The sequence below is a fragment of the Camelus ferus genome, chromosome 21, assembly GCF_009834535.1.
Source record: "Camelus ferus isolate YT-003-E chromosome 21, BCGSAC_Cfer_1.0, whole genome shotgun sequence".
In the NCBI taxonomy this organism is placed as follows: domain Eukaryota; kingdom Metazoa; phylum Chordata; class Mammalia; order Artiodactyla; family Camelidae; genus Camelus; species Camelus ferus.
The window spans coordinates 22,588,384-22,614,276 of NC_045716.1; the positions used below are offsets into that span (position 1 = coordinate 22,588,384).

Genomic DNA, 25,893 nt, shown 5'->3' on the forward strand with positions numbered 1-25,893 from the left:
CTGTACAGTCATAGTCATAGCAACATTATTCACAATAGTCAAAAGGTGGAACAACCCAATTGTCCATCTACGGATGAACGGATAAACAAAATATGATATATACATTCCGTGGAATATCATTCAGCCTTTAAAAGGGAGCAAATTCTGACACATGTTACAACATGGATGACTCCTGAGGACGTTATTCTAAGTGAAATAAACCAGTCACAAAAAGACAAGTACTGTACGATCCCACTTATATGAGATGTTTAGAGGAGTCAGACTCAGAGAGACAGAAAGCAGACTGGTGGTCGCCCAGGACTGGAGGTAGGGGGGATGGGAAGTTACTATTTAATGGGCACAGAGTTTCGGTTTTGCAAGGCGAAAAGAGCTCTCGAGATGAATAGTGGTGATGCCTGCACAACAATATGAATGTATTTAATGCCACTGAACTACATGCTTAAAAATGGTTAAAATGGTAACTTTTAAATTATGTATATTCTACCACAATTAAAAGTTTAAGAAAAGAAAGAGCTCTCTGGCAAAACAGGATTTCCTAAAGCTGTCTGTGACCATCTAAATTAACTGGCTGGGATAAAAGGTAAACAGATGTCGGCCTGTATTCGGAACATTTTCTCCGCACAATGTTATATAAATGATTTGCTCCCCTTGAAAAGGCTTCCAAGGCCAGATTAATGTTTGGCATTCAGATAACGAGCATGTTTTGGCTCAAAGTGTATACAAGTCAAAGACAACCATGGACAAGTCAACACAATCTAGCCTGAAGGATATTCTCATTTATTTAAATGGTCTTCCTAAGTAAGGTGTAGTAGTTAGGCCTTCCGTTCTTGTCCAGGTCTTAGCAGGAAATAAACTTTGGAGAAGAGGGTCCAATAGACAGCTGCCTCCTGCTCTTGCTGGACAGGACAGCGGGACAGCACCAACAAAGATCTGAGCCTGCACTTGACCTCACGTGCATGCAATTAAGAAGACACCCTAAGCCCCAAGCCCACTCCTCTGGCTCTCCCAGGACAGGAAAGACAGGGACTGCACACTGCAAAGCCAGGGAAGAGGAAAGGCCAGCACATCACAGCATCCATTCTAGGGGAGGAATGCCAGCCTACATATAAACACCTCCCTAGAGCCAGGGGTAGGAGAGCGTGGCAGGGGTAGGCATGGGCCTGGACAATCGATACCATGTCTGTCTTTTCCTTTTTATCTATATACATTCAGTAAATGAGTAGTTTATTCTTTTTTTTTTTTTAATTGCTTGGTATTTAAGAACAACTGATTTGGTTCAATTATGCTGCTGGGCCAAAGAGATCTGACACTGAAGCGAGCCTGGAAGCCATTCTACAATCAGAACACCGGGACCAGGGATTAGCAGATACAAACTACTGCGTACAGAACAGATAAACAACCAAGTCCTACTGTACAGCACAGGGAACTGTATTCAATAGCTTGTAATAACCTATCATGAAAAAGAATATACATATAAATGTATAACTGATTCACTATGCTGTACACCAGAAACTAACACAACATTGTAAATCAACTATACTTTAAAAAAACAAAAACAAACAAATAGAAAAAAACCCCACAAACCACTGGGGGCAATGGAAAGGGCTGCGACAAGGGGCAGCAAGCTCTCCACCCCTGGAAGCATTCAAGCACAGGCTGGGTGACCACTGTCTGGGCTGTGGTCAAGGAGATTCCTGCACGGGGTCCAGGTCTATTAAATCCTAACCTTTCATAGAAAAGAGTCAAAAGATAATGTCTCAAATTATTTTCTCAGAGGAAAAAAAAACCGTATTAGTTTGTTGTTCAGAGTGAAGGAAGGAACCAACAGAAGAACTAGAAACAAATCAAGCAGCTCCCTCCAGAAAGCAGGGCTGGAAATGGGAAAGGGTGGGGCAAGGGCCACTGGTTATTATTATTATAAGCCCTCCTTTGCTTCTTTGCCATGAGCATGTATTAATTTGATAAAAATCTTAAAAGTTAAAAAAAAATTCCCATGGGTTAAAAAAACATTAATTATGCAGTTGCTAAACAATACATTTCCCCCAAATATTTAATATCTTGGAAATGCTCACAACATCATATACATAAACACACACACACACACACACACAAGTACCTAGAAAAGGAAAGAAGTATAGTAAAATGTTCTCACTGGTTTTCTCTAGAGGCTTAAGGATACTAGTGATAATTATTCTTTATATTTTCCTGAAATTTTTCATATTCTGTAACAAACATACTAATTGCAATAATGCCTCATGGGTGCTTATTGTTACTTTTAACATCCTTTTTTAAATAAAAAACAGTAACTGTGATAGATTAAAAGCATAGCTACAAATTCTTTGCAGCTCCTCCGATCAAGTTGTGGAGTGACTTCCCCCCTTGAGTCTGGGCTGGCCTGCTGGAAGGCGACAGACCGCAGGGAGAACCAAGGGCCCCAGCCACCAGCCAGAGCCAAAGGTCAGGCGTGGGAGTGGGGCCCATCCGGGACCACACAGGCCTGAAGCAGCTGTATTAGTGAGTCAGGCAAGACCAGCACAAGAGGTGCCCAGCAGACTTAATTTCAAAGTCTTGAGCAGATAAATGGTTGCTGCTTTACCAGCTAGGGTGACTTGTTCCACAGCAACAGATAATTGCTATAGTAACAAAGGGGAAACATCCCTTCTGCGCTCATCACATACCTGTCCAAGGGATGCCTGTGGCCTCCTTGCTCCACTCACTCCATAAGCCATGCCCGAACTCCTCCTGGGCCCGAAGCTGCACCACGTGCCTCATGCCACTCCAGGCGTCGTGGATGATGCAGTGATGCTGGAGCTCCTTGACCTGAGGGCGGGAGACACGGTGACTCTGGGGTGGGGCCTGGGTGGCGCCAGTTAGGCGGCTCCCCAGGGACACAGGAGTCCTTGGCCACTCCCAGCCCTTCAGCTGCTCCCTCTCTCGTCTGGTGGGCGACTCAGCCGAGCAGAGATGCTCTGAAGGCTCACATCCCCCGGAGGCTCAGAGCCAGATGCGGTTGCCCTTTGGGCCAACACGGACTGAAGCTGTAAGTCACTGCCCCCACCCCCATGCACCACAGAATCCTGCAAGCCACCCGCTTGATGTGCGTATAGCCCATCTCTCTTCCTGGGTCACACTCTCGCTCTCACAAACAGGCCTATAAATTATTCCCATTTTATAAATGAAGCAGCCAAGGCTCTGCAAGGTTCAGAGACTTACACAAGGTCGTGCAGGTAGTGAGCGGCTTAGCCGGACCCAGAACTCTTTTTTTTTTCTTTCTTTCTAGTGCCCCTCTCTCTCTCCTGCCCCTGAGTATTTAGGGGCTCTTTTCTGTTCAGAAGTAAACGAAAACTTTACCATCCATGTTGTGAAGGTCTTTGACCTTTCAGCCCGGTATCGGACCTCAAACTGCAGCCTGTAGAAATATGAGTTCCAGGACGGGGGGTCTTGCCAGGTGACGCTGAGCCAGCGGGGGTTTCTGTCCACGGCGCTGACCGTGATATTAACGGGTGGGTCAGGCTGCACTGTGGGAAGAGGGCGCACGGCTCATGTGCAGCAGCAAATGCAGTGCAAAGGAGAGCCCGTGAAGACAGCAAGTGCCCAGCAGGCAGGACCCCAGCTCCAGCCCCAGACCAGTCCCCCTCGCACATCCTGGCAGGGCCCATTCCACCACAGTTAGACCTCCGGCAAGGAGAGCCCAAAAGGCACCAGCTCACCAAACCCAGCCACACCCTGCCCCTCCGAGAAGTCCATGAGGAGCGTGAAATCTAGAGAAGGAGACAGCGGGAGGGGCGAGGGAGGCCTGAAGAGCTTACGTACGGATTCCGTAACCCTCAAATGTTTGGGGTTTGCTGGCCTGGCTCCCGGCACTGTTGGCGAGGCACAGGGACACGACGTAGAAAGAGTTGTCCCCCTCCGGGACCGCCAACTGGCACAGCAACCGCTGGGCCTCCTGGGAATACTGGCACGGCTTCTGGAAGTCTTTCACCAGACTGTTCTGGCTGCGGACACAGAACAAGGGCGGGGCTCGTGTCGGTTTCTGCTCCAGTTCAGGAGGGGCGAGGAGGACGGGGCAGGGGTTAGGGGTCAGGCTCTACAGGCTGAGCCCGGGGTTTGAATCCCCGCTCCACACTCAGTGGCATTTGGGATTCTTGAGTAAATCATCCAGTGTCACGGAGCCTCTGTTTTCTCATTTGAAAATGAGAATATTAACAGTACCCACCTCACTGGGGTTTGTTAGGATTAACTGAAAAATGACTGTAAAACACCTAGCTTAGCACCTGGCACGGTGGTCACAGGCATTGAACTAGAGGGCGCACTCAACCACTGAGGCATCACATAGGGGGTGCCTGCCGGCTCCCCGCCAGGTCCTGTGTTCTTGGCACCGAGCCGGGTGCAGAACAGAATGAAGAGGCCCCACTCTGGCCTCAAGGCGCTAACAACGAGCCCTGCTGCCCGCTGACTGGGACAGCCAGCAGAATGCCATCCCAGAAGCACCAAGTGCTAGAGGGGTTTGCCAGGAGGAGAGAACACTGCAGGCAGGGGAGCCCAGAAAGGAATTCCGGGTGTTGAAGATACTCAAGGTGAGTCAGACACTGTCCCACCTGGCCTGGAAGCCCGGGACTCCTCCCACGCATGGCAGGTGTGGGCATGTGAGGCCACGGCAACCACCCGCCCTGCCTCCGCAGTGACGAGTCACCCACCAACCTCTGACCTGAGTTTGAACCTGGGCCCAGGACAAACACTTTCCTTCTGGGAATGCTGCCCCAACCTTCCCAGTCTAAGTTAGAGCCTCCCTCCCTTCCTCTACCACCACCGGGGCATCGCATCAGCACCGCATCGTCCCACCGAACACAGAGAAGGTGGCGGCTGTCGGCTTACAGGTGTGTCCCCCTGCGGGGTTGGAGGGCAGGGGCCCAGTCTTGTTTGCCTCGTGTGTCTCCCTCAGCCCTAGGACAGCACCTTGCCCACGGCAGATGCTGAACTCACCGAACACACTTAGAGAGACAATGAGTGAGTAAGCCCAGTGGGGCGAGGGTGTGACTGCGTGCACACACGAGAAAAACAGCTCAAGACACAAAATCCCTTTCCAAGGGCCTGATTTCACCCCCAGCTGTCCCAGGGTCCAGGTGGGCCTGAGCAGGTTCCGGGAGCCCTGAGGCTCTTGCAGTGGCTTCTGCTCCCTCTTCCTCAGGATCAGTGCAGACAGCCTAGGAGGAGGATGGAAGTGCCCGAGGATGCTGGCGGGAGGAGGGTGTCAGCTAAAATGCCCTGCTCCCTCTCACTCTTACTGTCAATACACCAAGTATTCAAGTGTCAGTTGAACAAGCTCTCCCTGGGTGGTCTGGGTAGCTGCGGCCACTGTGCCAAACATGCTGTCTATGGAGGAATGACTTCCGGGTCCCAGACAATTTCTATCCTAACTCAGCTTTGGGTTGTGGAGGTTCCTGACCTTCCCCATTTGCAGTGTGAGCTAACAGTCCTAACGGCAGCTGCGTCGTGTGCAGACAGGCAATCTATATGTATCTGCACAGAGACCAAAACATAAATATTACCACCAGGCGACTCTCTGGAGACAGACATAAGTGGAAACCAAAACGCCCTGATGAAGCCACTGCTCAGATGTTTTGATACCCGGCTGACTGCCAGCTCGAATTCAGTGATAAATGTCTGGACTAAGGGGACTTTGGCTCTGGGAGGGAGACAGAGAAAACTGCAGAGGTGTAACCTTCCACCTCCTCTACATCCATGCCTGACCTCATCCCAGGTCCCCCCACTTTAGGCCTCCTGGTGCCCCAGGGACCCCCAAACAGGTGTGACTTCTGCCCGGCTGCCCCAGCCCCCTCTCCCAACCCTATCACCACTTCCTCTCGCCTGCCATTATAATGGAAAGAGCCTGCTTAGCTCACAGTAGGGACGCTGATCACAGGCCGCCCTTCCCCACCCAAGGATATTTGCATCCCCGGCAGAGCAACACCCAAAACCTTTGTATGCTGAACAAAATCAGATAGACTGGGGTTGGGTTCCTGGCAGAGCTACTTACTAGCTGGATGACCTTAGGCTAATCAGTCTCTGTGAACCTCAGTGTCTCCATCTGAGAGAAATAACACCAACCCCTCAAGGCTACTGTGTCTGTTAGCAGGACAAACATCGGAGGAGCACCAGGTCCAGCACAGGGTGAGCCTGGACGGGAAGTCGCAGTTCCTCCCGCATTCCCTTCTGGGCGCAAAGGACTTACTTTCACTTAACACTTGGGATCACTGGCAGCCAGTCCACCTGGCCCCTCTGAGAGCCCCCCACCATTCCCAGGGCCTCAGTAAGGATGAGAGAGGCACCAACATACAGCCCCCCTCCGAGATACTTACAACCTTCTCACCAGCAACACGGCCTTGGTCGTCGGGGAAGGCGGGCTCTGAGGACTCCACTCACAACCCACATCGCTGAGGGGGCTCTTCCGGGAGCAGGAGAGCTGGGGCTGCTCGGGAGGCGCTAGGGAGGGACCGAGAGGCGTGAGGAGGCAGTGCACCTCGCCGCCTTCTGGAGGGAGCACTTGGCTCAGCCCCCTCCCCATCCCGGGCCCTGGAGCCAGCCTGCCAGCAAAGTAAAGGGCGCAAAGTCCTCCGTCAGGCTAGGACGTGAGGCAAGTGCAGGAAGGCGCCGGGGGGGGGGGGGGGGGGGCGCTAGCCTGCCTACAGGGGAGCAAGAGCAACTGAAAAACCAGGGGCCTACACGTTGCACGGGCCAGGTTGTGTGGCCTTGGGCAAGTCCCAGCCTCTCTTCAGTCTCCTACTATAAAGTGAAATGATAAAATAAAGAAATAAAATTTAATTTAAAAAAATTTTAAAAGATATAGATTACTAAAGCCAGGCCACCTTACCCTGGCCCCCAAGCCCTAACCCACAAGGCCAGCTGGATGGCCTCTCCGTCAGCCACACGTCCTCACACAGCTGGAAGCACCAGTCTCACTGGCAGACGTCAGTGGGCCTTTCCCCAAAATCCTTGAGCCAAGGAAATAACAGGAATTTAAAGGGTCTAGCAGGGAATCTCACTCTGGAATGAGTGCAGCTGAGCCGAGAGTTATCTGTGAAAACTGAGAGCCCCAAGGACACAACTCACCATCCACCAGCAAATGCACGGTTCCCATTGGGCGGCCACCCTGGTAGCACGAATAGTTTCCAGAATCACTGAGCTGCACGGACCTCAGAAACAGTGTCCTTCCCACGCCAGTCCAACTGCCATCCTGTGAGCCTGTGACCTGATTCCTGAGCACCCAGTGAACAGTGGCATTGTCCTCTGGTTCCCCACCCGGGCAGGTCAGGGTAACGTTGGCCCCTGGCAGGCTGGTCAGCACGTCACTCGCCGTCTCTGTGAAGGGAGAAGACACTCAGTAAGCCCACAGCAACCTGAGGAAGGGACTTCATTTCTGATCTGGGAAGGCACAAAAGTACTCAGCATCTCCACTGGTCCAGGAGCATCACCTCTGCCTGGATTGCAGCAATGGCCTTCCAGTGGCCTCCCCACCCCTACCACGGCCCTCTTCATTCAGCTGCCTGAAGAAGCCTTCCAAAGCTGCTGTCTGGCCACCCCACTCCTTTGATTAGAAAACCCTTCAAGGGACTGCCACTGTCCACAGCACGAAGTCCAAGTTCAGAGGCCTGACCTCTGAGGCCTCATCTCTCCCCACTCTGCCTTAGAAGGGACAGAGCCCCTCCCCCGCAAGCTCCCCGGGCTTTCCTCACACTCTCCCCCATCCCACCCCTACACTACCTTCTCCCACCGCAGGGCTCAGTCTGGATGTCCCTTCCCGGAGGCCTACTCCATTCCCAGCTGCATTAGACTCCCCCCATTCAGTGCTACCTCCCCCACCGTCTCACCCATCACAAGCTGCCTTATAATCAATAACCAGTCCTTATCTGTCTTCTCTTCAGGACTCCAAGTGCCACAAGAATAAGTTCTGTTCTCTATTATATTTCCATGCCTAGATCATTGCCTGGCACCTAGCAGGGGCCCACTGAGCACTTGATGAATATGTAAATGAATGAATGCGTGTATGTGTCGGAATGAAGGGCAGGTACCCAGAGGGACTCACAAAATGCATGAGTCTTACACAAGAAGTCTCAGAATCCCAGGACCTCCCTGATAGATGACCCATTTTACAGAAAGTGGCTGAGGCACAGAGGAACCAGGAGACTTGCCCAAGATCACCAACTACTTAGCTACACAGTCGAGATGCCAGCCAGGTCTTCCAGCTCTGCTCAGTGCTCCCTCCAGTGCCCTACATCTATCTCTTAATCCACTTAGGGCAATGCTATTTTTATTCTAGGGACCAAATTGGAAAGTAAAAAAGAACAAATGTACTCCTCACCCCTTGAAAAAAAGCATGTGTGTGCTACCCAAGGAAAGGATATTAAAGAATAAAGGAACAAATAAACTTTTTTAAAAAGTATAAATTAAATAGATTCATAGAATCTAAGATTTAAATTAGTCTTCATTAAATTAGTCCAGTCAGCTGAGGGAACTGAAACCGCGGAGTACAGCGAGTTTTCACGTTAAGCACACTTGGTCCTTCAGACGAAATGTGTAACCATTTATTAGCAAACAACAGCAATAAATCTGGTCAAAGATTTTCCAAAAGACCCAGCAACAGCCTGGGCACCTGACCTGACCTCCCGCCTGTGCTCCTGGGTCTGAAGGACCAGCCCCACTGTCTCCCTGACACACACTTAGCTGACTGTCCCTCTTCCCGCCCCATATAAGGTAGCTGTCAGAGAGGAGGGACGAAGGACCAGTGACTCCCAGGAGGATAACACTCCCAAAGCCAGAGGGGCTGGTTGTCTGGGCTGACAGCTGACCGCAGCCCAGGGACCAGGGACATGGGCATCAGAGGGACAGTGATAACTTCTGCCTGGCGTTGGGCCCTCCCTGGCTACAGACTCCCTCCCAGCTTCCTTCTCACTTTATCACTTGGAGCCAGAGTCCTCCACCCTGGCACCCTCTGCCTCGAGGCTGGCAGATAAGAGACAGATGCAAGGGCAGGGTAGCAGCTGGTCATCTAAGGTTTCTTTCTCTTCACTCCCAGAGCTTTGGACTTTGGGTGAGAAGAATGGTGGAATCTCATGCTGCACCCGGGTGAGTATGGGCAGGTTCCTTAGATCCCTCTGCCTCACTATCCCCCACCACAGGCCAAATGTCCTACATTCAACAGACATTTGAGGAAACCCCCAGAGCCAGGCACTAATGAACAGGACGCAGCTTGGCGACAGAGAGACCCTGTCCTCAAGGACAGGAGATGGCACATGCATTCACTGCTGCAGAACTGGGACAGTAGCATGCATTCACTGCTGCAGAACTGGGACAGTGGGCACAGGGCTCCCCTCAACAGTAGCATAATCCCAATCCTCAGAAGCCCGGTGTGGAAGTCCACTGAGGGCACTTCCATGCCCACTGGGCTTAAAAGTGGTCTGAAAAGCCCTAACAGCAGCACACCTTTCAAACATAATCTTCAATCATATATTCCCAGCATTTCAAATACCGTTTTAAAATGCACTATATAATATTGAACACATGCAAATGAATACCTGTAATATACATGAAAGTTACGAAGCATGAAACACTCCGAGCTCCTACCAACCTTACCACTAGCAGGATGGCCACCTCCTCTCGGTGCTCCCTCAGTGCTCCTGCATCCCGCAGCCTCCCTGCTCACATGGTGTTTCATTTTGGGCTTATCACTCCCTCATTTTGAAAAATAGGTTAACTACTCATGGATCCCTGCATTTTTCTTCACTTTGCTTGGTATTTGAGCTCATATAAATGGTTTGTAGATAGCCAGCCTTCTGTCACATGCTTTTGTCATTCATTATGTTTCTACGATTCATGTAGCTATAGTTCATTCATTTTCCCTTGGGCAACAACACCCCTTAGGCAACTATATCATTCTCCTGCTGAGGGAGGTTTGGGTCATTTCCAGTGTTTTGCTAAATCAGAGTGTGCTAACAACTTTCTCAAATGTGGCTCTTGGTGCATTTGCACCAGAATTTCCCTGAGTAGAGGTGCTGGTTCTGGTACGTGTAAGTGTCACACGTGTCCTTTTCCTTCATAAATGACACACAGTCTGATGTGTTTAAGTCCGATGTGCACCTGACAGAGGCTGCAGCTTACCACCTATGGTCCACATACTGAATTCCATCTATGCCTGAATCAGGTAGGGTTTAGAAGACCCACTGACACTTTGAATCACTATATTGATAATTTCACTTTTCCATTTTCCACTTGATAAAGCGGCTATAAGGACAAAATGTAACATGGATGTCAAGTTCATGCACAAATTACCACCACTGTAGGAACAAAGATGGAGATGCTGCCAAAATAGGACAGTCTTCTGGTGGGTGGCCCCATTGTGCAGTGCTTACAATACCCCTCCATCAGCTGATGAGCAAAAATCAGAACTCACAAGGCACCGATACACAACAGACACCCTCAGGTGGCCTGAGAGTCCAAGTAGGGGTCAAGGACCATGGCAGGCTCGTCCTTTCACGGGCACATTTCAAGTGGCACCGTCCTTAATATATATACAGGTCCCCATGCCCAACTGTTACTATGAGACTGTGAGCTTTTGCTAGCACTCATCAGAGAAATCAGTAGGTGCTTAATAAATGGTTAATGTGGGCCTAAGAAAGAGGTGCCCACAGGGACAGGGCCTCTACAGCAAAAACCCTCAGAAGCCCCCAGGACATGGGACACCGTGGTCTATGCGGTGGTTGTGCGGTGGGCAATCCTTACACCAGAGACCAGGGGAGCCAGCTTGTCATAACCAGGAGATGCTGAGGAAAGAAACTATGACCCTGGAGTGACAGGGGACTCCCTTTCCTGCTCTGCCTTTGCCAGTTCCAGGAAATATGTTTCTCTGGTCACTTCCCTCACCCCCAGTTCAGATGGAAGCCCTGGCCCTGTTTAGTGACCAGCTGAACAATAGCAGGGGCTGTTCTGTCCTGAATCCACTAACAATGGCCAGAGTATTTGGGCAGCTCAGAGAAATGGCAGATAAAAAGACTTTTTTTTTTCTCTTCCACTAAAGCAGAGCTTCGGGAGTAACATAATGGCCACTTCCTCTGCCAAGGAACCTGAGTAATGGTTTTCTGAATCTTTAAGACTGAGTCACTATTTTTTTTTTAATGGGAATGATTAATTATAAACCACCCATTGGCAAGTGTGGCCTGTCCCTGCCCTTCTGGAAAATAGATTTCTTCCAGATCCTGTGAACAACACTGTGTTAACTATACTTTTGAAAGCGCTCAGTGCAGGAGGATCAAGATCAAATACTCAGAGAGGAAAGATCACAAGGAAACACACTTGCTAAAGTCAAAGTGGGCAGTGCTGCCCCTCCCTACCCACCCAGCCCTTTGCCTCTTGACCCGAATCTCTGAGTCAGTGCCCTTGGCACCCACATGGCTGTGTGGGAACCCCCTGGGAATCTCTTTGAAGAGGCAGAAGTGATGTTCACCGAATGCCCACCTCTCCATGTGATTGGACTAGAGGCAATTTCTCTCTCTTCCTTTCAGCTTTCTGTAGTTTTTTTTTTTCCAATTTTCTGTAAGTTGTTTGTATTACTCTTATAATGAATATATATATATATATATATATATATATATATATATATATATATATATATATATATGTACATATATATTTAAAACAAAGAAGCTACATAGCCTGGGCCTGTCCAAGTTATTACACCTGGAGAGACAGGAGGAGAGGCAGAGTGCAATAGGGACTGGGGAACAAGGGCGGGGTGAGTGGAGCTTTCAGAACAAGCAGCTTCTGAGTGTGATTCTCACACTCCTACTCTGGGCGACCAGGAGGGGACGGGCGGGGAGGGAGCAGTTGGCCCTGCACCCTCTGACATTCAGCACAGCACGCAATTTAGCATCTGCCCTCGAGCAATTGCTCAGCCATTTGGGGCCAGGGTTGCAAGCCTAGGCCTGTCCCTGCCTTAACAATTCAGGATTTTGTGTGTGTGCACCATAATGTGCCAGGCCGGAAATTCCTAATCCAGGAGAGAGAGCTCACAGTTATTGAACATTTACTACGCACTGACACTCCTCCACAAAACCCCATGGAGAACTTAGAACTACCTGTAAAACAGGCCATGCTAAGGTAAATGTCCCAGACATACTGAGGGAGCCAAGAGAAGAGGTAAAACAGTCTAAAAGGGAGGGATCCAAGGGAAGAGAGATTTGAGTTGTGCCTTGAGACATGAGTGGGAGTTTGAAAAGTGGTGCTACAGGGAACAGCATTCTATAAAGAGGGAACAGTATGGAAAGTCATTGAGAAGGGAGAGCCCAGGGAGGGCAGGCATCTGGAGTCCTCTGAGGGATCAGGCCTGCCTCTGCAGGCAGAGGTATGAGCAGCTCAGGGCGCACCAACCTCTAACCCCAGCCTGCAGGACAGGAGCCAACAGTGGTAAAGGCCTTGATCTCCTGCTAATCTTCCAATCCCCAAAGCCCACCCCTGGCCCCTCACCCTCCTCCTGGCCTCCTAGTGCTCCCAGTGCATCATGAAGCATCCCAGAGGCAGGAGAGAGGAGGGGAAAACCAAGGACTGTGAGCCTTCTCTATTCTTTCCAAGGCCAACGTCAAAGGCATTGTGCAGAGGGTAAAAGCCTCACCTGGGACTGAGAGCAGAAAAGCAGCCCCTGCTGAAAACAAATCTCCCAAAATTTCCTCCTCAACTGTCAATGCACTTGGTGTCTGGTCTGGTCTAGGTTTAATCACTGACTACTAACTGGGGGTGGTTTGGGCTGACACTCTGGTCTCGATTTGTCCTCTAATATAAAGCATATCTATGAGTGAGAGGCAGCCTGGCATGCGGAAACGGCCTTGTGTTATCTATCAGAAGACCCGGGCTCTACTCCTGGTCTTGCCAGTGACTTGCAATCACCCTGGGGGCACCTCACAGCCCCTGGTGGAGCCCCACTCGCCTTCTTTGCGAGATGAGGGTTCAGACCACAATTTGGATCTGCCTGCTGCCCCCATTCCTGTGGTCTACATCTTATCACTGAATCATTAGTTCTCAGAGGGAAGGAAGCACGTCTGTGTCTGTTTATCTCAGACAATAGCACAGCTTTTGCAAACACATAATTAATCTACGGATTTATTATTCTCATGGTCGATGACATTTGGAGAAGGATGAGGGCCAGGGCATCCTAGTGCCCACTGGCAAATGTGGCTCCTTACCCCTGGAGAGCTCCAGGGGAGGGACATCCCACAACCTCCCTCGCTGCCCGTTTCTCTGGGGGAAGAGCTGTTAGGTCCTAGTAACCCCGGGCAACCAGACCCATACCTCCGGGCCTAAAGAGCACATAATCCCACTCCCTGGGCCACTAGGCCCCCCACCGTGGCTGACACCCCTTCAGCCCAGGAGCCTTGCGGTACAAAGTCCTGCAAAGGGGGCTCCTCCCCATTCTGGACCTAAGGTTGGGTGCCAGACACCCAGGCAGCTTTGTTGTTTTTCTACTTTTTTCCTTCTTCAAGTAAACTTGTAAATGTCAATAAGCAGAGAAAAACACGCACGCAGAGACACTTATTTCTCAACTCTCTTGCAGCCTGTTGTCACTCTTGCCAGCAAAAACAAGTTCAGCTTCCTGGCCCCGTTTATGTAAGCGGTGGAGCAGCTGCCCAGTGCCACTGCGGGCTTAGCTCACGCCTGCTAATCCCACCGCCCCGCTTTCGAGGGGACGCGGCCCTCCCAGCTGGCAGCTGGACAGGCTGGCGGCACAGGACAGCCTCCAGCCTGTGGGGCTGCAGAGACACGGGCTTTCAGAAGGGTCGTGGAGGAACCACAGGTCCCCTGTCAGTGGTAAAGGCCTTGATCTGAAAGGAAGTGGCTGCTGACAAGTCTTCAGGAGAAGAACGTAGGCACCTCATGTCCAAAGGGAAACAAATGCAGAATTTGATCCCATGGGGCCAAGAACAAGTCCCTGTGTGCTCTGTCCCCTCTCCCTACATTCCCCACCTAAGAACTTGAAACTGATGTCCTGACTTCCCACAAAATAATAACCATACCACCCATCACCACTCACCCCGTCCCAGGCACTTTACCTAAGCACCTCCCCCTCATCACAAAAACCCTGCAGCAGGGGAGGCTCGTCACCATTTCACTGGAAGATCAGAGAGGTTAAGGAACTGGCGCAAATTCACACAGCTAGTGAAAGAAGGAGTCTGCACTGACTCCAGGTGAGTCTGGCCAAAGCCCTGCTCTCTCTTCCCGGGGCCAGGGGCCCCCATGTCCCAGCCCAGCCCCCCTTCTCTGGGCCGCCCATAATCCTGTGACTCCCACTTTCTCCCAGTTTCCTCTCCTCTTCCCTGCTCTTCTCAGGCCTTTCCCACCCATCAGAGAGGCTGGGGAGGGGGATCCTGGGGTTGGGGAGGTACTGTGTGAGGGGGAGCGAGCCTCCTCACACACAGCCCTGCCACCCCTAGTAGCACCTTGGGGGCTCTCACAGGGAGCCAGGGGCCAAGCACCCTTGACCTCTCTCCCTCTACCCGACAGCAGCACCGGAGTTACAGCTTAAAAGCGCCCCCTCCCCAACCTCATACTCACCAGGTAACCCAGTTCACTTCCCTAAAATCCCCAGAATGCCCTCCCCTGCCATAGAGGGAGGTGCCAGGCCTCTGTGCACCTGCCACACTCTCTAACTCAGCTCCCAGCCCCACTTCTTCCCTCCATAGCCCCCTCCTCAGATTGCTGACTCCTGCCCTCCCTTCCCTCTAATGTGTTTGTGCTTCTGTACCTGCTTGTATTTGTCTTGTACTTGGCCGAGTCAGTATTTACCTTGGCGCCACCCTCCCCTCCAACTGCACCATGGACTATACACTCACTGCTTGGAAAGAGGGCCTGGGAGGCTCCCTTGGACCCATGAAAAGGTAATGCTGGCTGCTGACTCAGAGGCCAGCGCGTGTGACCAACTCCTCAAGAGAAAAACATTTAATCCTCCCCTGGCAGCATCACAGATAATCAGCTGGCCCCGAGCCCAGAAGGTCTGGCCCGGGTCACTTCTAAGAGATTATAAACTAATTAGAGGGAAAGATATCTAAGGAGGGCAAACAATCCAACTCCCTCACCCTCAGCAAACCCCAAGAAGCAGACTGAAAAATAAAGAGTAAAGGCAAGACTGAGCAGGGCAGGTGGACACAGGCAGGACTTGGGTCCAGAGAGGGGCAGAGCTGGGGCCACAGCCACCGAGTGGGTGCTGAGCTGAGGGTTGCTCTTCCAGGCATATAAGGCCTTTAAGAATGATTCAGACCAACCTGCCCATTTTTATATATGAGGACAACCAGGGCCCAGAAGTCACACAGCCAGTGTGTGGTGTAGCCAGGACTGGAACCCTGGGCCCTGGGACTCTGGGCCGTGCTTAACACATAGCCCACTGCCTTCCCAGGAGTACAGCACGAAGTGTCCTGTCTTCCTGTCTCTGAACTTGGCCTCGGAGTCTAACCAGGAGCCTGGCCCACATCAGGGTCCTTTATGTGTTTGCAGAGGACGGAGGTGGGGATGGCGGGAAGACAGGCAGACAGCACACACCTGAGGTCTGTTCCCCCTTCCCCATCCCAAACCACATCCACCTCCACCACCTGCCCCCAGCTTCCACTCCCCTACCCCTTTAGATATGCAGAAGCAAAGCTGAAAATTTAAGATGTCCTGAAGTGGAGGTGTGGTAGGGAGTGACTGGAAGGGGACATAGGAGAGGCTGTTGAGGCTGGTTCCAAACTGAGTGATGGTTCCACGACTCTGGTCAGTTTGTGAAAATTCACCAGGCTGTTAGATTTAGGCTGAGTGCACGCTTCTGTATGTATATTAGACTGCCATACACATTTTTTCTTTTTTTCTTTTTTTTTCAGTGGGAGGAGGTAATTATGTTTATTTATTTATTAAACAAAATTTTTAGTGGAGGTACAGGGGATTGAACCCAGGACCTCGTGCATGCTAAGCACGCTATAGCACTGAGTTACACCCTCCCCCCTGCCATAAACGTTTTTATGAACTCCTCCTGCCTGAGTTCAAGCCTACATCCCCCTCCTTACCCTCACATGCCATGAGTGCACACTCACACACACACACACAGAGACACACATACACACAGAGACACGCACACACTGGTCCAGCTTCATGCCACCATGAAGGAAGCAGTTCAGCATGGGAGAGCAGACACATCCACCCTCAGTGAAACCATGAAATCCAGATTCTGGCTTTCCTGCCTCAGCCTGTTCCCCTCATAAAGAAGCCACACCAGGCCTACCGCGTTCTGAGACAGGAGGCCTCCATATTTATAAAAGTCAGGGCTCCCAAAATTATCTCTAAATTTTACTGGATCCTAATAAAAATACCAACAGGACTTTTGTTCTTGGAACTCAGCAAGCTGACTCTAAAGTTCAAACGGAAAAGTAAACAAGCGAGGAGAGCCAGGACAATTCAGAAAAAGCAGAGAACAGAGAGGGGGCTTAGTTCTACCAGACTGTAAAGTTACGACAAGGCGACAGTAACTGAAACAGTGCGGTGCTGCCACCTGGACAGACAGACAAAATTATGCAGTAGACTAGAAAGTTCAGAACTAATAGTAACCAAAACCTGCTTAGTCTGCTCTGTTGAACTGTACACTTTAAAATGGCTGAGATGATAAATGCTACGCTATGTGTATTTTACCACATATTTAAAATTTTAAATATACTTTACTTTCAAACAGCTTAGTTTCAGTGTTGGTTGCATACAGGTGCTATCCCAAGTACACGCAGGATTACCTAACGTGAGCATCCCAACAGTCTACCTTACAGAAGGAGGTGGTTACAGAGCTAATTAGGGGTGAACCTTAGATTCAAACCTAGGCAGTTAGGTCTTGGAATCTGTGCTTTTAACTACTCAATAACCTGAAAAGCAGTATAAACCCAAGTAGATACAGTAATTTGGTAGATTTTAAAGGTGAGTTTTAAAAGCAGTGGGGGATTTTGAAGATGAATTATTCAATAAACTATAAAAAAGGACCTCAGGTTATAACTGAGCAGGCAGGGGGTGGGGGGAGTTAGAGCCATACCTCAAACCTCACTCCATGATAAATTCAAAATGAATCAAACATTTAAATGTAAAAAAATTCTTAAAGGCACCAGGGAAAAAAAAAAGGATTCCTTTAAAACAATACTGGCATAAGAAAGATCTTATTAAGTAAGATACAAAACCTAGAAATCATAAAGGGACTGATCAACCTAACCTAATTACATTTTTTTTTAATCTGCATGGCAAAAACCATCCCCCACCAAAAAAAGTCAAAAGACAAATGACAAACTGGAGAAAAATAGTCACAACTCATACCCTAGATAGAGGACCAAATTTCTTACTGTGTTAAGAGCTCCTGTGAACAATAAGAAAAAGATCAACGACCCATTTAAAAACAAGGTGCAATGACTATGAACAGGCAGTTCATAGTAACAGACTACGGAAATGTCTCTTAAACACGGGAAAACCTGTACAACTGCGCTCAGATAAGATAAATGCAAATTAATTTCACACAGACGCCATCTTCTGTGTAAGTATCAGTTTAGTAACACATTTTCAGCAAAGGTGTGGGGACACAGGCAAACATTCTCTTGCTGCTGGGAGAAGGAACTGGTGTAACATCCATTCTCACTCAAAAGTACAAATGCCCGTGACCTTCGACCCACAGATTCCCCTTCGAGGAACTTATCCTGCAGGTGCTCTAGCTCTCATGCAGCAAGAGAGATGTACAAAGTTGTTTCTCGAAGCACCTTCTGTGATGGCGAGACAGGAAGCAAGCAGATATCCATCAAAAGAAGGCTGGGTAAGTAAATTTGGTGTATCCACGTAACGAAATATCAAAAAAAAATTACAAGTAAGTTTTTTATTTCCTACAAATAAATGAACCCTTTCCTAGCCCATTGGGTGCAGTGGTTAACAGTTCAAGCCCAGGATTCAGACACACCCACGTTCCAACCCTCGATCAGCCACTCACCAGCTAGTTTCTAAGCTGGTGAGAAACTAACCTTGGGCTAGTTTCTCCACCTTTTCAAGCTTCACTTTTCTCATCCATAAAACGGAAATAATAATACCTCCTTCAAAATGTTCTTGTGAGCACTGCATTAGATTAATGTTAAAAAGTTAGCACTATTTTCAGGACATACTTAATCTCTCAAAAAATGTGAGCAAGGGTCATTATTATTCCCCACTGCATTAGTGTCTTTCCCCTTTTCTGTGGGAAAATCTTCATACTATAGCCTCCGCCTCCTCCCATCAAAATGAGCTCTTCTGATCAGTAACAGCTACCAAGCACCCACTTCTGTTTGTTTCCCCCCCAAGAAGTGCTGCTCTGCCTCGGCTTGGAGAGACTCGGCCCAAGGTGGGCGGGCTGGCTAAGTGGGCAGCCAAGAGACAGGCCTGGACTGTCTGACCCCTGAGCTGTTTTCTCTCTCTGCTGCTCCAGCTGCCTCTCTTAGAGACAGAGAAAGCTCACTTACAGTGACACGTGATTGCAAAAGTTCCCTTGACTGAGAGTGATGTGGGTGGATGTCGGGGGGAGGAGAGGGTCATGGTGCAATGGCTTAAACACATACTGTGGTCTTTAATATTCTTCTTAAGAGGAATATTGAAGAAGGACACTTCCTGGGGCAAAAGCGGGGCTGTGTCTGCCACACCAGTGGGTGCAGACTTGGTAAGTCTCTAGTGAGGTTACTGCGACAAGAGAAGACGACCTTGACGTCCCTGGGCTGTGAGAAGGGTGGGAGTTGGTAACACACATGCTACAGTGGAAAGAGCAAGGTTCAGTGCAAGGTCTGTCACTTCCTTGCTGTGCAATCTTAAGCAAGTCCCTTAACCTCTCTGGGCCTCAGTTTCCTTTCGCCTACTCACGGACACTGCTTCAGCAATTCTCACCTCTCTGTCAATTTTTGGTCTCTACTAAATCATTTCCATCAGCATGCAAAAATGCTGAGATGTCAGTCACCTTTTTAGAAAACCTTTTCATGACCCCATTTTTCCAGCTGGCAATCACTCCATTTCTTTACTCCCCTTTACAGCTAAAATCCTCAGAAGAGTAGCCTCCGCCTGCCATCTCCAGGTTCCTCTCTACCATTCTCTCACCAGTCCACTCCACTCAGCCTCTGGCCTCCGCCGTTCCACTGAAACTGCCCCCGTCATGTCAAGGTCACCAAGGGCCTGCGTGAAGCTAAGTCCACTGGTCACATCGTCCTCTTGCCTGGCTCTCAGCAGCATTTGACACCACCCACTGCTCCCACCTCTGGACACACTGTCCTCACTGGGTTCTCAGGTCAACAACTCTACTGGTTTCCCTCCTGCGTCACTGGTCTCACCTTCTCAGTCTCCTCCTCCTCCAGCCTGAGAAGGCTGGTGTGTCCCAGGGCTCGACCTGGGGCCTCTCTCTTCCCCACCTACAGCTCGTGCATGGTGATTTCAGCCACTCTCAAGGCCTGAAGTGATATCTGCCACTGGCCGACTCCCAAATTCATACAATTCGGTTCTCATTCCCAAACTCCAGCTCCCGTATCCAACTCCTCAGCATCTTCTCTCCCTTGTCCAACAGACAGTTCAGTTCCAGTATGTCCAGACTGACTCCCTGATCTCCCCCCGCCCCCAACAAAACCTGCCGTCCTCTAGCCCACCCCGTGCATGCAATGGCCTAACACTCCTGTCGCATCCAGATGCCATGAAGAGTAAATGAGGTCCCGGGTGCAAAGAGCCTAGCACAGCTCCGTGCACACTGTTGGCACTCAATGTGGTAGCAGTTGTAACCATCAGGTAGAGGGAAGACCAAAGGACGCCTTTCAGGAAAGGAAACTGGGAGGTGCGGGGAGATAGCCTGGATGCGGGGCCAAGGTGCAAGGGGCACACTCCTAAGGGCAGAGCCAGAGGCCAGAGCCGGCTGGGGGCAGGTGGGAGACAGGCAGCCTGCGGAGGCACAGCCGGAAATCAGGGCAAACCCAGGACTGTGCCAGAAAAGCCCCCCGACTCTGCAGAGGCTTTGGATCCTTTTGGATCTCAAGCCCGGAGGAGAGTAAAGCACACAAATCACCCAAAAGAAACTCCCCAGAGCTTCACCAAACAGAGGGTCTGACAATTAAAAGCCCTTTTTTTGCCACCTTCGCCTTGCCACTCCAGCCCTCGAGGATTCCCGTACCTCCAGGAAAGTCAATGGCGGGACATTCAGCATTTCCCCGACCAGCTGGAGCCTAAGGGGCCCAACAGCTGAGGCCTAGTTTCCCCAGAGACAACCCCAGGCTTCATCAGGACCGGGGGCACCCGTGTCTCCCCACCACAGAGCCCTCTGCTCCAGAACCCGAAAGGCCCACAGGTAGTACCAGACTATTCATGAGGAGGCAGGAATTTTCCTTCCCAAGATGGGAGTTTAAGGAATCCCTAAATATTTTTGCATTTCCTCAGACTTTCATTCACATATCATCTGCTTGGTGTGAACTTCCCTGGCCTCCCCTCAAAAAGATGGATCCAACATCCCCCTCAACACATACACACAGTTCCTCTCTCTCTCCCCTACTTTATTTTTCCTCCTTAGCACTAGTCCCCATCACACTATATTTCACTAGCATCCCCACTAGGGGGGAGGGTGTAGCTCAGTGTAGAGTGAGTGTGTAGCATGCACGCGGTCCTGGGTTCGATCCCCAGTACCTCAATAGAAATAAATACCTAGTTACCCTCACCCCAAGAAAACCCAAAAAATTTAAAAATTAAAAGTTAAAAAAGTTAAAAAAGAAAAACCTACACCTCCTCTAGAATTAAGCCCCAATGAGCCAGGGATTTTTGTCCGTTTTGCTCACTGCTGTATCCACAGCTCAGAATAGAGCCTGGAACACAGGAGGAGTTCAGAACATTTTATTTCAAATGAACAAATTATTACCTACACATATTTAAGCATTTGCTCTGTGCTAGAAACATCTCTGTACACTCTGTATAATACCTTACTTAGTGCATTTCAGCTTCATAACCACCCAGCAGGTTAGTATATGAATTACTTCTATTTTCTAGATGAGGACCGTGAGTCTCCAGGAGGTAAAACCCCTCCCCCAAGCTCATATTATTTCTCCATGGCGAGGCTGGGCAGAGAAAGTCTGGGTCCAAAACCTTAACCATTACCTGTACAGGATGAACTGCATGAAGAGAAGGTCCAGAAAGGGATAAAAGAAGCAGCAACAGAAAACCTCTGGAAGAGACAGTTTAGCACTCTAGACCAGTACTGTCCAATAGAACTTTCCGTTCTACTAAGATGGAAATGCTCTATGTCAGTGCCGTCCAATATGGTAGCCAAGTGTGACTGGTGCAACTAAGGAACTACATTTCAAATGTGATTTCATTTTTATTAATTTAAATTCAAATAGCCACGCTTAGTAAGTGGCTACCATATTAGAGAGCACAGCTCTAGACCTTTAAGCCCTGGAAAAGCCCAGATTTGGTGATCGGAATGCTCTGGCTCACTGGGTCAGCAGCACACAGGCCTGCTGGGACAGGAGAACCTGAGGGGAGGCACATTTACAGCAGTGAGCACCTGGGTGGCTCTGTGTAATCCTTACTAACACCCTGTAAGGGGAGGATTTGTTAACCAAGCCTGCAGGAGGAGACACTGAGATGAGAAAACGCAGCGAGGGTCACCGTGCCTGCTGCCTTGGGGTCTTGGTCCAGCCACCTCCCCTGGACAACTTGTCCTTGGGGAGCTGGTACCAAGCAAGATGGGTCATGAGGGTTTTCTCGGTCCCTCTTGGGGACTTACTCTTGACCATTTTCAAGCTCCTTTTAGGTTAGAAGCTGGGTGGCTGATCCCAGGGCTTCTCGAGACTCAATAAATGTTTGCTGCAGTGAGTAAACAAGAGGCAGAGCCAAAGCAGAGAGAGATTTCTAGCAATCTGAAGCCCGATGGGGGAGGGCTGTCGTTTGGTTCCTCAATCACTCCGTTTAGCCAGTCAGCCTCAAATTTTCGAATCACAAGTGGCACTTACTGAAAAGCATATTTTCTGAGCCTCACTCCCAGATGTTTCTCTTCAGTAAATCTGGGGTGGGGGCCAAGAATCCAATAATCAGTAATTTTGCCCAGCGCCTATCCCCACCCCCAGTGCACACGCGTGCACACATACACACACACACATATACCCCAATTCTGATGGAACTAGACCCAGAACGACCCTGACTTAGGTGATGCTAGGAATGCAAGTAGGCACTGGGGGAAGAAAGAGGTTGCCCTAAAAGGGAGTTCAGAGGTTGAGACAGAACTCTGAGAGATTTAAACGTGTACATGTTTGTTTTGTGTACAGGCCTGCATTGCAGAAGGCGGAAGGAACCTGAGTCACCGACGCTGAAGCCTTCCACACCCAACACAACACCTACGTCCCAGCTAGTCCAGGCTCCTAGACAGCAAGTTCACCTGAGTGGTCCTGCCAGCTCTGGGATGTGTGGGCAGCGCCTAATCCCAAGGAAAGCATGCCTCCTGGCTATGAGAGCCCACAGCCCCGAGAGCCAGCGGATTTCCCCTCTAAACCGACTCCAGCCTCTGCTCCCCCCGTCGGCCCCTCACTCCTCCAAAGCAAGACATCTCACAGTCATTTGCTCCATGCTTCCTGTACAGTGTCTTTATTTTTGCTCTCAAGTTTGTGGCTGAGTCTGCGGAGGTGTGGGAGGGGAGCTGGGTATTTTCTACTTCTCTGCATTTTCCTTCTGAACCGGGAGAGCTTTCACTTCCTCCCCAAACTCTCAGTTCTGCTTTTCACAGCCTGTCCAGGCCTTGAGACCACTCTGCCCATTCCACCTGAGCACCAGGAAAATGGGGAACTGACTGCAACTGACCGTCCTCGCAGTACCTTGCAACCACTTAGGAGCAAAGGAAACAGCAGCTACAACAGTAACCCCCCTGGGGCAGGTGCCCTGGGGTGCGGTGTGAGTAGCAACAGAGGCAGACAGGGAAGCCTTGCTCCATTCCGGCCGGCCCAGGCTTCAAACCTGCCTTGCATCCCTCTGACAGCACAGTGGGCAAACCCAGGCCTTCCCTTCACTTGGCCTCTTCTGCACAAGCGCTCAGCAGACCAGGGGTGACTCTCAGCTTGCCCCCGAACACCCCCAGCTCTGCCTGCCGGGCCAATTCTACATTTGGGAGTCTTAGGGATCTACCGCACTGGAGCACAGGGCCACGCAGGGGTGGGCTTCAGCCAACTGGGTCTGACAGCCTCCCACCCCAACCTCTCTGAACCTCAGCCTCCTCTTTGGAACAAAGTATTATTTAGGTCCAGTGGAAGATTGGAAAATATGTCTAAAACACAGGAGGCCTCAATCAACAGTGGCTGTTATTGGCAGGCATTATAAACGTGTGCTGAGAAAAGGAATCCCTTTACTTTCCTCTTCCAAGCACAGGGAACACAACTATTCAGAAAGCAAAGGGAGCTGCAGGCGCACCAGCCTCCAGATTCCTCCAGCAGGGAGAGATCAGGCTGGCGGTGTTCACCCAGGGCAGGAGTGTCGTGCGGTGTAGCAGTGAAAGCCAGAGGCAAGGTCGCCCCAGCCATCTGTTTCCAGAAGCCTGCCAGCTGCCCCTTTGGCTTTCCGCTGTGCCCTCAAAGAAGCCCTCAGACCCTAAAATAACCACTGGAGAAGCAGTTGCCCAGCTCCTCCGGAGAAGAGGCTAGACACGCAGCTGGGCATGCGGCCAGAGCCCAGAGAAAGGACTGCCAGCCAGAGGCAGATTACAGTCCACAGGAGCAACAAGTGCCCCCTGCCCTCTGTCTCACCCCTCCTTCTCTCGTCTGGAAGGGGAGTCTCGTGTGTGCCAGCCCCAAGACGCCCCAGTCCCTGGCCGACCTCCCCACTTAGGTTAAACGCCCAAGGCTGCGGTACACAGCTTGCTAGAGCTGGTGTCTGCCTAAGCGCGAGCGGGTAGCGGGTAGCGGGAGGGTCCGTGACTCAGCGCCCATGATGTCAGCCCCTTCACAGTCAGGGCACTGTTACCCACACATAAACCCAGGGGTCTGAGGGGAGAAGCCAGGCGGGATGCCTTCCCCAAACCTGAGGGGCAAAGGGGGCGCCGGTACTAAGGACGCCCCGCGCAGAAACTCCACCCGGCTAGGGCATCTCCTTTTAAAGTAATCCGAGACACAGTTGTGTAAGGACCCCTGGGCGCACTGGGCAGGAGACCCGAGAATCAGGTTTCCGAGAACACACCAAGTCCTGTACGCAGACCGCAGGGAGCCTCCCGGCCCCAGGGCAGTCACGGGAAGAGCGCGCCCGACCAACGGCGCGGGACGCAGCAGGGGGCGCGCGAGCGAGCGCCCGCCACGGGACAGCCGGGGCAGCCCGGGGCCGCACTGTGGCAGGGACCCAAGCTAGCCCCGGACAGGGAGAGCCGTCACCCCTCCTGCTCTCCGCCGCCCCGCGTCTGCGGCGGCCGCAGCGGTTCCCCCACCCGCCAGCTGCCCCAGCCCTTCAGGTGCGCCCGAAGCCCTTACCCAGCGCGGGGCAGCTCCCCGGGGCCAGCGCCGCCCCTGGCGCGGCAAGCAGGGCGGTCAGCAGAGCGCAGCGCACGGCCAGCATGTTTCCTCCTCGGCTAATGCCCCATGGTCCCAGAGAGGCGGGAGTGCGGGCGGGCGGGCGGGTCGGTCGGGAGCAGGCAGGCGGCCGGGGCGGGGCGGCGGGCGGGCTCAAGCCCCGAGGGCAGCCCCCATCCCCGGGAGGCCCGCGCTCGGCACGCACGGCGAGTCCCCGAGCCTCGCGCCGCGCTCGGCTCGGCTCCCTCTGGCCGGGCTCCGTGTCAGGGCCACTTCCCACTTGCACATGACTCAGAGCAGCGGACAGTCCTGGCAACGCAGGAAAACATTTGAGGAACTCGCGCAGGAGTCGTCTCTCGGCCGTCCCAGGGTGCTGTTACGAAAAGCCCGAGCGGATGGCGCAACAGCCCCGCGCACCGGCCGAGCGGAGGGGGTGGCTTCCTGCCGCAGCGCCGCACCTGAGCCGCGGAGGCAGGAGCCCCGAACCCGGGGGCGGCGAGGAGGGGGCGGTGAGCTCGGCCGGGGGCCCTCGCCCTGCTTCTGTTGATGAGAACAGGGGAATTAGACACCACTGGCTCGGTTTTGATTTTTGGTTTCGTGACCAGGATTACTCTGTGAAAGGAGCACCTGTGGAGAGCCCTTGAGTAGGCGATGTGCCTCTTACCGGTACAGTAAAGCAGTGCCTGGCAGCCCTTTCTACCCCTCGGAATCACCTGGGGAGCCCTGAAACCACCGATGTCTGGGTCCCACCCCCAGAGATTCTGATTTAATGGATCTGGGATGAGGCCTGGGCATCGGGAGGCTCACTGCCATACATTCTCTGTGTCTGTTCCCTGCAGCACGCGCGAGGAAAAGGTTTGGGCTTTGGAAGCAGACACCTGGGTTCCTATCCAGACCTCCACCTACTTGTGTCTGTGACTGCTGCTCAAAATCTCTTGAGTTTCAGTTCCTCATCTGTCAAAGATAAGAAAGTCTATCCTGGTCAGGATGGTTATGAAGATACTATGATTGTGAAGATGGGATCTATGCACCTGACACACAGTCCAGGCCACAGGTGCTCAATCGATGTCAAAACCTGTATGTCCACCCTCCTGATTTGACAGATAGAAACTGGGACCTGGCTTTCAGGAGCAACAACCACCTCTTGAAAGGGCCCACCAAGTTTCCCCAGGGAGCCTGTAGCTGACAGAGTGGTCTCAGAGCCGAGTTTGGAGGGAATGAAATGTGCTGAAATAAGGTCTAGGCCGAGAAGTCTCTGGACCAGCAATTGCTAATTAAAATGTGCTTTTCCACTTTGGGCTTAAGGCTGATCCTAACCACGATCAGTGTTCCTGGGACAGCACAA

General features: G+C 51.3%; 1 protein-coding gene across 1 annotated transcript in view; it reads right to left on the reverse strand.

Annotated features, from left to right (window-relative positions):
- Nucleotides 1-24,921, reverse strand: part of IL6R (interleukin 6 receptor) — a 52,493-nt gene extending 27,572 nt beyond the window's left edge. Inside the window, exons 1-6 of the mRNA XM_032464159.1 lie at nt 24,510-24,921; nt 7,111-7,359; nt 6,360-6,483; nt 3,814-3,995; nt 3,352-3,518; nt 2,679-2,820 (exon numbers count right to left, since the gene is read on the reverse strand). Coding sequence (XP_032320050.1) covers nt 2,679-2,820; nt 3,352-3,518; nt 3,814-3,995; nt 6,360-6,483; nt 7,111-7,359; nt 24,510-24,594 — 949 coding nt within the window. The 5' untranslated portion in view covers nt 24,595-24,921. The remainder of the gene's footprint in view (nt 1-2,678; nt 2,821-3,351; nt 3,519-3,813; nt 3,996-6,359; nt 6,484-7,110; nt 7,360-24,509) is intronic.
- Nucleotides 24,922-25,893: the final 972 nt, after the last annotated feature.